We start from the raw sequence: 11,657 nt of genomic DNA on the forward strand, positions 1-11,657 counted from the left end.
ACATAATTATTTTACATGTTTCAGGAGATCCAGTCGCTTCTATACGGCTGGAACGGCCCGGATCTGACCACGTACGGAGAGTTGTGTGCCGAAGGGACATTTAGGTAATAAACCCTTCAACGACCTCTGTAGCTGAGTGGTTATGACAATACTGCTCAAAATATTTCCATTGGTACCTGCAACACAAGCCAGCCCTTCAGGGTATGAAGCATAAAGCGTGGTGTAAAGGCTCATATTATCATGCCTTACCTTGCATTTTCCAGGAAAAAAATATGATGCACCTCAAAAAACTTTTATCAAAATCATTTTCGAATTTAAAATGTTGGTCCGGATATTGATTTTGTTGAGGTACCCAATTCTCAAGCGTTGAATTTAGATAGATGGCTACAGGCCTACAAACATTCGAAACTTGAGAAACGGCCCCCCCGGACCAATATTATAAATGCGAATGTGTGTCTGTCGCTAACACACATGAACTGCTGAACTAATTTTGTTGATATTTTAATGATATGGACAATTCCAATATCCGGACCAATAACACAAATTCGAAAGTGTCTTTCAGCCTGTTGCCGCTACTCACTTGTAACTGCTAAAATGATTCCGATAAAAAAAATGTGGGCAACAATTGTTCTGCTGAACCGATTTTAATGATATTATAATATTGCAGAGTATTCGGCGCGAAGGCGATGCGTCACGCCTTCCTCTTCGACAAGATGTTGCTCGTGACCAAGAACAGGGAGGATGGGATACTGGCGTACAAGTCGCATATTATGGTGAGTTCTATCGATTATAATTATTATCGAAAACGTGAGTGGTTCCGCTAGGTATACAAGATGTTTGTGCAAACACCGTTATCCTTGAAACCATCAAATGAGCTCGTCAAAATGAACAATTTTTTCTATGATAACAATGTTGGGAACTCAAAATTGCCGATCCGGGCATACGTATGGGTATGAAAACGGCAATTTTTTTCAGTTCCCAGCATTGTTCTCATAGTCCATAGAAAAAGTTGTTCATTTTGACGGGCTCATTTGATGGTTTCAAGGATAACGTTTACACTAAGACGGTAACACACTGTATAAACTTTATAGGATAAACACAATAACTGACATTTTGTAACATACAGACATATACTGATTTTTCCCTTATAATTTGAACAAACCTTGTAACTTATCTACTTTATCACCACATGCTACACATAAAAAGTACAGGTTTTTTATTTCAGATAATTTTTCAGGCCCTGAAAATTTGCCATTTTTTTACTGTTACTAATCTGGTTCTTCAACTCACGTGTACGTGGGAGAGCCATGTTTCGGCACGAATGGGCCGGCTCGACCGGAGAAATACCACGTTCTCACAGAAAACCGGCGTGAAACAGCGCTTGCGCTGTGTTTCGCCGAGTGGGTGAGTTTACCGGAGGCCCAACCCCCTAACCTATTCTCTTGCCCTCCCTACCTTCCCCTATTCCCTTCCCTCCCCTATTACTCCATTTCCCTCTTAAAAGGCCGGCAACGCACTTGCAGCTCTTCTGATGCTGCGAGTGTCCATGGGCGACGGATGTTGCTTTCCATCAGGTGACCCGTTTGCTCGTTTGCCACCTTATTTCATTAAAAAAAAAAAAACAACGCTTGCGCTGTGTTTCGCCGAGTGAGTGAGTTTACCGGAGGCCCAATTCCCTTCCCTATCCTCCCCTATTCCCTTCCCTTCCCATCCCTACCCTCCCCTATTACCCTATTCCCTCTTAAAAGGCCGGCAACGCACCTGCAGCTCTTCTGATGCTGCGAGTGTCCATGGGCGACGGAAGTTGCTTTCCATCAGGTGACCCGTTTGTTCGTTTGCCCCCTTATTTAAAAAAAAAGTCTTCAATTTCGACAGCGTTTGTACTGTAGGGTAGGTGTGAAGAGTGAAGAACGATGTAATTTTTCGTAAAATGAACAACTATATTTTATGTTTCCAGTGCAACAACATGATGCTGGTGGAGTCCATTGCGGGGGCGCCGCTGTCCTTCCACGTTATACCCTGGGACGCGCCGAGATCACAGCTAACACTACAAGCTAGATCGCCGCGACACAAGCGAGAGTGGACTTTATTGTTGAAGCGGGTAGGTTGAAATTCGTGACAGAGGTAGCATTAGGTAGCAAACGTAAAATTTTGGCGAGTTTATAGCAAACTATAAACCCACCAAAATTTTTATGTGTTGTTATTTGTAACAACACATAAAAATACAATTTTTATGTGTTGTTACAAATAACAACACATAAAAATTGTATTTTGTGAAATAAATAAAATAAAAATATATAGAGTGGACCTTATTGTTGAATAGGGTAGGTTGAAATTACAACACTCCGTGTTGCTAGCAACTTACGCAGAAATTAGTCTTTTGTGCATTTTTCTGAAATAGTTGCCTTAAATCTTTTCACGGGACTTAACGGGTCTTTATACCAAATTTCATTAAAATCAGTTTAGCAAGAGGAAGGAGGCAGACAGGCAAACTTATAATGTTAAACGGAACAATTACACTCAAACTGTATATTACCTTAATGCGACGTTTGGTTGGTTCAAATTAGACCCCAATATACTTCACTTGAAACCAGAAAGATATGTTTTTGAACAGTGTTTCATAAGATAATGATGATGATGTGAAATTTTTGTTGTTTCAGGTGATACTGGAAAATTATAACGCGGTGATACCATCTCATGCGAGACAGCTTGTGATGGAGTTGGGACAAAATAAAACTGATGGTAAATTATATTATTAATCTTGACCTAGTCTATAGCTGTGGACATAAAGAAATATACCAAGAATATGATACGATAAGTTCAGATTAGTTAAAGTTCAACGAACATTTCATTCAACAAAAGCAACTACATAATACATTCATAATTTTAAAATTAAGTCTGTTTGTCTGAATGAGACCTATTTTGTTACAGATGATATTCTTGCAGAAAAGTCACACAACCTCATCACGCAAGCGTCAATGAGAAAGCAGCTATCAGCGCCAGAGTATTTAGAGAAGCGGAAACTCGAAAGAGAAAGAAGAAAATCCTTCGAGTCCAACTCAAGAGGAAGATCGAAGAAAATCAACAGAAAATACACAGCGGGAAGCTCAAGAGATACGAGTAGAGAGTGCGACTGTGCCCAGGTATCGAGTGAAAAAGGTATAGATTATACTTGCGATAACTGCTATATAGATTTATGTTCAGATTGTGAAGTAGAAGTAGATAGGGAAAAGAAAGAAGATAGATGCACATGCCAAGAGAAATCTCCGGAGAAAAAGTGTCCAGAATGCGATAAGGCGTTACAGTATATAGATGCAGGTAGCCCTGAAAGAAATGAGGTAAAAACTAGCTGTAAATGCTCAGACTTCAATTCGTCACAGGAGAGTTTCACCAAAGATTTCACGAGCTCACTTCACAAGACGCGAGGCTATCATTCATCCGATAATATCATTGATTATGTAGAATCCAAAGATTTGACCGATCCAAAACATTCGTTAACAAATGTAAGAAGTATTCAAAAGACTTGTTTAAAGTGTTGTAAAATTAAAGAGAACATCCCAGTAACTGATTCAATAAGTAAACTACACGCGAGAAAATCTAGATGTAATGATATAGAGAAATCCAAAATTGATACAACGAGATCGAAGTCCAAAGATGATCCTCAAAGATCAAAGCTTTCGAAAATAGGTACTTGGAGACGAAAATCTGAACCAGGTCTTCAACAGAATGCTATCATAATAAAAAAACTACAGGACAGTGATAGCGATAGAAACGAAGCTAAAGGATCTGAAAAGATCGAGTTTGAATGTCGAAATTGTGGTTCCAATAAAATAACAAGAAAAAATAGATTGAACGAAGGATCATTTATATCAGATAGCGAAAATGACACCAGACGAAAAGGAAATGTAAAATCAAATTTAGAAATTAAAATGTACAATACTAAAAATATGCCAAAGAAAATAACGAAAATAAAAAAGAATAGGGCTAAAGGATTGCGATTGCATGATACTTCTGCAAGATTTTATACTGATTTCTCGACAGATATGTCTACTGAAAATATTCTACACATTACAGAATCGAATGATAGTTTGAACACAGATAAACCGAAATCAGAAACCTTGCCGCCGGAATTGCCGACCAAATTAAGCAAAGACGAAGACATCGATGAAGAGACTTACAGGAAATTAGTAGAAAAAACTGATTCGTTTAAAAAGAACGAACTGGAAAAAGTTAAGTTTTTGAATAAACAAAAAGTAATCAATGAAGGTTCTGAAACAGATGATAAACAAGACGTAAAGCACCCAAATGAAGATGTTCAAGAAAGTTGTGAAGAAACAGAACAGCCATTGGAGCAAATCATTTCTCAGCTATTGCTGCAAAATAGAGAATTCCAAAAACTATTGAAAAAACAACAGCAAAGAAGTAGCGGACAAAGGCGTCATCAAAGACTGCTAAAATCTTACTCCACACCAGAACAAGCTGTGCAATCTAAAAACGATTTAGGTAAACTAAAACCTAAATATGGTCGCCAACTATCCGAGAATATAGATGTAGATATTGACGAACAAAACAATGAAACAGAAGATGGATCAGACGATGATCACATATACGAAACCTTGAGAGTGGAAAGTAAATTAGATAAGAGGCCACATGCCAATGGCACTAATTTAAAAGACAATGTTGATTCTTCTCAAAGCTTTTCTTCGCCTCGTACTTTGCGAGTAACAGAAAGTAAAAATTTTCGCGGACCAGAATCTGACTACGTTTACCTATCTTTTGATGAGATTAAACGTCGTGGATCGCTAGACGATGGTATATACGACGTACCAGTTAAGACACCGGAAAAAGTTAAAGGTGTTGAACATAAGAATGACTACTACGTAACTATGGAGAAGCAGGGACCTCCTACAGCCGATGAGAATGTATACGACAGTCTAATAGAAGTTTGTAGAAGAAAGAAGGAAGTTCCTGACTCTTTACCTGTAGATTATCTACCGATGAGCCCCGATCAGCAAAGTCCAAATACGCCAGAAATATGGCTGAGTCGACAAAAAGAGCATTTTAATGTTTCCAGAGACAGAAAATCTGGATCACTTCCTAGAAGTTTTCAAGTAGTTACAAGTGGCCAAGAGGATAGTAATTTAAGCACGTTCAAATGTAAACCTAATACAAACAGCAAAACCTATTTGAACAGAGATGGAAAAGTTGTAAGCGCAGATAGACCATTTACTATAGCGTCAGATCAAAGTGAAATAAGCTACGATGATGTTGAAACGTATATGAGTGAAGGCGATATTCTTAAATTCAATAAAAATTCAAAAGCAAAACAAGAAGAACAGACGCAGGAGATAAGTCAATCTACATTGGAACTTGAAGAAGAAATTGATAGATGTTACAAAAATAATTTCGAAAGGGTTAATTTAGACACGAATAAAAATGAAAGTATTCCAACTACTCTACCTAATCCAAACATTTCATCAACGTCGTCGTGTGAAGCTTTAGCTTTGGAACAAAATAATGAAAAATCAAAACAGGTCGATATAATTCACCCTGAACATAAAATATACAAGCCAACTGGAAATGTTTTATCTCTTAAGAACGTTATTAGTCGTTTCAAAAACCGCACACCACCTAAAAACAATGAAGATGCTGAAGTCAACGCTAACGATATAAAGAACGAAGTTAAATCTGATCTAAAAAGTCCTACGAATGAAAAAAGATCTGCTTTGAACCCTAGAAGCTATTCAAAGAACTTGCTACAACGATTTAGAAGTATTATTGGAGACGAACAACCTGATGATAACCAAAATAAGACTGAATCTTCCAAAACTTCCGAAAATGAAGTGGTAATAACGAAGAATGATACAACAGTCGTTGTTACAGCTAGTAGTGATAATAGTCCCACAACATCAGCCAATATTACTTTAACAGATGCACTCAGTAAAAGTGTACATGAACAAACTACAAGTGATAGTCATGATAAAACTAATGTTGACATCATGTCACAGAGTTGCGACAATCTTAGCCCAAAACTAATTAGACCTAATTTTGAAAAGAGCGTGAGCATGGTCACAACTATGTCGCAATCTGCTGGCAACAACTCATCGCCTTCAAAATCAAGCAATAGTTCCTATCAAAGCCTAAATAAGCTACCTATTTACATGCAAGGCAGTAAATATTTAGGAGCCAGAATTGCTCAATCAGATTATGAAGATCCGATGACCTTGTTAAGTGAAAAAAGTGCCCTTAAAAATGTAAATGTACTTATAAATAAGCATGCCGTGAGGCCTGACAGTCTATTCTCGAATTCATCATTCATAACCTCCTCCAGTGAAAGCACCTATCATGAAAGTAAAGTAGTAACTACAAAAACTGATAAAGTAACGAAATGTAATTCAGATGAAAACTACTACGAAAAGTCTTTTGAAAAGATCGAGCAAGTCACAGATGAAGACGTTTTTAGAGATTCGGCTGTTTATTCTGATCAAGAAGATGATGATGTAGTAGAAAAACCAAAAACAAATAAAAATGTGACTAAAATTGAAAATGTTCAACAGAATACTTCATTGAAAATGCCTAAAAGTGCTACAAGTGGCGTCACAAGTACCACTCAGTCGTCAGCCATTACAACTCATGTTGCTAAAAAAGAAAAGATAGAAAGTTTCAAACCTGTGAAATTAAAAATAGCACCCCCAGTTCCTATTAAGCCTAAACTGTCTACCATCCCATCAGTTCAAACTATAACAATGTCTAGTAGAAGAACCAATCAAACGGATACTGTTCATCAAGCAACGAAAACTGTGAAACCAGCGGTGAACAGATCAGAATCATCTCCGCTAGCTAAAAATAAGACAGAAACTGGAACGAAAGAAGGAGATAAAGGTAAAGAAGAACCTAAGAATAGCATTCAAATAAAGCGTTCTGGATTTGAGCGAGCTAGTCTTGACTCAGCAACGAGAAAAACTAGGGTAGTAGTAGAAAAAAATGTTGTGTCTGAACCGAAAACATCGAAGTCAGTCCTAGAAAGGCGTTTGGAAATAGAGAAGATGACTACAGCGCCAGGAAAAGTGAATCAAAGTAAGAAACCCGTGCAGGTGACTCGACCGAAATCTATTACAACGAAAGTAGCTTCGTTCGAGCGAAGTGTCAGTATCAGTGAAGTGACAGTTTCGACGAGTGTTGCCAGAAGTGGTCTGGCCAACAGTGTTGTCAGACCAAAAAACGTTTCAATTCCACCTGGCTCCAGCGAAGACTGTAAAGAAAGTTGGGTTAAACAGGTCGTCAACAAATTTCAATGAGCTTGGTTGTTATTTAGAATAATGCCGTATTATGTACTTAATAATTGTTGAATCATGGAGGATAGAGGCATGGATGCTGCAAAGTACTATTATAACCTCAAAGTTTTTTTAATTTATTGAGAGCTGGATACAAGTCTTTTGCTTCTCAAAGTTTTAAATTAAAAATGTTGCCAGCATTCCCTTCTTCTATTGTCTATGTTCTATGTTGTAAATATTGTTTTTATCATCAAACCTCCTTGGCTTGATTCGTGCCATAGACAAAATGACGTGCCAGCACAAAAAATCTTCGCACCTGTAAATAAATTTGTTACTTCTATATTTATTTAACTGTGCCATCGCCTGTAGTAAAAAAATATTATCATTGTGCAATGGAACACAATATTTATTGTTAGTTTAAATTTTAGTTTTTTAGTTACTAACACCAAAAAGTAAAATTTAAGTGACATTATTCATTTATTTACATTCCTATATCTGCCAATGTAATATGTTTTTAATCAGTTTTTACAAAAATATGCAATAGAACATCATGAATTGGATATGATTTATAATAATTGAAAGTGTATACTTAATTTTTGGAGACTGCTAGTGTGTTATAAGTTTAGTTTTTAATAATTTTCTCATCGAATGTAAGAACTAACACTTAAAATTAACGTGTACTCTACTTAAAAATATATTTTTTACACTTGTAGTTTCAAAACTTTATTTTTTCTACGTATTCAAATATATAAATGTATTAAAGCTTTCATAAACATGTATGCAACTATTTTGTCACTTTTTTTCAATATTTAATAGGTATATTGTGGTTAAAATTTAGCAATAATGATTTGAAAACAAAAGTGGATACCTAACTAATATTTTATAACTTATGGACTATTACTCTTTTTTACCTTATAATTTGAAAAAACTTTATAACTTTCCTATTTCATTATCCATACACAAAATCCACATTTTTTTTAATTAAAAATTTTCCCGTTACATTTATGCAACAAAAAACGAAAATTTTCAAATTGTTAGTTATCCACTTAAGTCTTCATTTATTCTGTGACAAAATAGAAACGAAGTACACTCATATAATGTGCATTAAAGTTAAATACCTCTTACAAATAAATATATACAGTGTGTTGGTGTAAACACCGTTATCCTTGAAACCATCAAATGAGCCCGTCAAAATGAACTTTTTCTATGAGAACAATGCTGGGAACTCGAAAAAAAAGGCCGTCTTCATACCCATACGGATGCCCGGATCGGCAATTTGTATGGGTATGAAGACGGATTTTTTTGAGATCCTAGCATTGTTCTCATAGAAAAAGTTGTTCATTTTGACGGGCTCATTTGATGGTTTCAAGGATAACGGTGTTCACACTAACATCTAGTATTTATACAGCGTATAATTATACAGTGTTCGCTGTCCTTGTTTGTCACTCAACTTTTACAAAGCGTCAGACAAAAACAAGCAGACATAGTAATTATTCTCTGTGTAATTATTTTTTATTGTAAGGGCATATAACTATAAATTAATTTGTAATAAAGACCTTGAAAGTTCAAATAATCGTATTGTCTATGATTTTGCAAAAAAAATAGTTCATAATTCAACTACTTACTCAAAAAAATCTTTAGATTCTGGTTTTAATTATTTTTTTGCAAAAATCATAATAATCAGAATTCAGAACAATGAGCAAGCGTTGTGAACTACACATAGTAGAGTAGTTTTTTTTACTAAGTATTACTTATTAATAATACTATACCTACTATGAAAATAGTATTGGAAATAAATGATTTTTTATATTTTTGTGACTTTTATTTATATTTTAAAAAGCAGTTTCGGGAAATTTGACATTTCTAATATGTTTTTATTTTAAATTACTGCAAGATCCGGCTGGAAGGACCAATATCTAATAAGGGTGTTTACATACGCGTCGCTGTGGCGCCGTGTGTCCGGACCCCCCCATTACTATCCATCTTACTTGTCCAATCGACAATATATTATGTACCGCACCGATGTTAATCGGCAAGATACGTGTATTTTTTATATTATATACTTTTGTGTGTTGACTGTTGTGTAATAATACTATAGGCCTTAGGGTGTGTATGGGTCCTCCTACAGGTTGTAACAAAATTAAGTGACAATACTTTAGGGTGTGTACGTGTTCCTTGTAGAGTTCACTGTGAAAGTAGCAGCGCTCAAAGACCAACATTTATTTTCACTTTTGTGTGGGGAAACTCGTGACGCTCGGGCCCTTGCCCATACAAAAGTGAAAAAAAATCGTCTTTCAGCGCTGCTACTTTCACAATGAACTCTCTACAAGGAACACCTACACACCCTAAAGTATTATCACTTATTTTTGTTACACACTGTAGAGTTAATTGTGAAAGTAGCAGCGCTGAAAGACCAATTTTTTTCACTTTGGTATCAAGCAAGTCACGAGTTTCCCCATACAAAAGTGAAAAAAAAATTGCTCAGTCAGCGCTGCTACTTTCATAGTGACCTCTCTACAAGGAACACGTACACACCGTAAAGTATCACTAAGCTTTGTTACACCCTGTATAACTGCCAAAATCAGTACCTACGCGTACTTGTATAATGGAGGTCAGTGGTACCTACCTATCTTCAGGCGCGCGGTCGCAGCCTGAAGTTTTGGAGGGAGTCACACAAAAAAAATTATCGCTGATAGATGATAACTAGAAATTTCCTTTTATTATTTGACAAGATTTTGAGATTTTTCAATTTGACTGTAGATTGGGGGGGGGGGGCTTTTTTTTTTTTTTGCGCCGTGAAAATGCTTTTAAGCATCTTGCGGGGGATGGGGTCCGTCGTCAGATTTATCGTGACTATACAAATTACAAACAATAACTTTGCACACACAACTGTTTTGCATACGTAGAGGCCACACTGCTCCAGTGCCCGCGTCGGAACAGAAAAACGCATTATCTGCGCTCAGCGTTGCGGCGGTGCACGACTAAACAATACAACAAACAAAGTTTGGACCATAAAGTTAATATACCTAGCGGAATAGAGCAACAATCTCGAGCTGTCAAACGAAACCGAAATTGGTTTCATCTGTGTGTAAAAATATGTGTACGTATACACTTACACAAGCATGATTGAACATGATTTCTATGTGATTAAATTGTCAACGTGCGGCACGTGCCGACTGGACGTCAAAAAAAGAGTGCTGCTGTCATGTATCACACGTCTCTTTTTACCACGCAGTGTTACTGATAGTGACATCTCTCTTGCTCAGGCCTTTGTTTCTCTATTCCGCTAGGTATATGGTTTGGACAAAGGACTAGCAACAAACTGACTGTCAGCGAGCGTTACGCAGTTTATGATATAATTGATAATAATATGTATACTAAAAATTTCGCGCAGCTCCGCCTGTACAAATCAGGAATTTCAAAAGAACTGTACATTTTCCCGCCCTAAAAAGAAAACTTATTCCTTCCCCGGGGTCCACTCGGTCTGTCTAAGAGTTCGTGAGATTAGCGCGTTCAAACAAACTGTTTAATATATATTCACCTGTAATAAGTAATATTTGTAGAACAAGTACAGATGCAGCGATGCGGCAAACCAACGATGTAAGTTCTTCTATACCGCAACGCAAAGGAGTATTGTGGCCACACAAGTCACTTTTAGCACCACGCCCGCGGCGGTTTAACCCTGTACCAAAACTTGCGTTGCGTGCTGAGGTTTTATATACCGAGTTACTAGCGGCCATCTTGGTATTATCATTTGCAAATACTTGGTAGTATTAAATATATGTAATGGATTTAGATGTGGTATGGTTTAACTGACATACAAAAAGGAGGCAATGAATATGTCGCAGTTATCTGGTTTAATCTGCTATTTGATTGAATGACTATACCTAATTGAATGAAACCGTTTAATTTAATGACGGGCCAACTCGACAATGATCGGTTTCATTCAATGAAATCGCTAGCCATTCAATCAAATAGCATATACGACATTTATTTTGTAAAGCTAGAGCAAGAATGAGTTACAACTTACAAGACAGTGTAGCACCTACCAGCTTATAATATTACCTATATTTAAAACAATTTTTAACGTAAATCAAGAAGTTATTAAGGCTGTTTAATGTTTATTTAAAAGGAATTTAACATCTTTATAGAAATGTAAGATTGCAAATTATGATAAGATAGATAGTTTGAATAAAGAAATGCGTTTTGTTGAAAAGGATTTAACATAAACAAACAATAAAAAAAAAAACAAAGAATGTTCTTTTTTCAAACGTAAAATGATGGTTCGTGTTTCCTGAAAACGACGCCATCGCGTGCGTCTCTACACGACAGACACTACCAGGCACATAGACCGAGAGCTAGATGACGAAAAACGCATTAAAA

The 11,657-nt window shown here is 36.5% G+C and overlaps 1 protein-coding gene across 2 annotated transcripts in view; it reads left to right on the forward strand.

Annotated features, from left to right (window-relative positions):
- Positions 1-7,688, forward strand: part of LOC121738080 — an 89,047-nt gene extending 81,359 nt beyond the window's left edge. For both annotated transcript variants that reach the window (XM_042129914.1, XM_042129915.1), the window contains exons 8-12: positions 25-104; positions 668-773; positions 1,958-2,101; positions 2,661-2,742; positions 2,932-7,688. In XM_042129914.1, coding sequence (XP_041985848.1) covers positions 25-104; positions 668-773; positions 1,958-2,101; positions 2,661-2,742; positions 2,932-7,298 — 4,779 coding nt within the window. In that variant the 3' untranslated portion in view covers positions 7,299-7,688. The remainder of the gene's footprint in view (positions 1-24; positions 105-667; positions 774-1,957; positions 2,102-2,660; positions 2,743-2,931) is intronic.
- The last annotated feature ends 3,969 nt before the right edge of the window (positions 7,689-11,657 follow it).

The sequence above is a fragment of the Aricia agestis genome, chromosome 22 (genome assembly GCF_905147365.1).
Source record: "Aricia agestis chromosome 22, ilAriAges1.1, whole genome shotgun sequence".
Classification (NCBI taxonomy): Eukaryota; Metazoa; Arthropoda; class Insecta; order Lepidoptera; family Lycaenidae; genus Aricia; species Aricia agestis.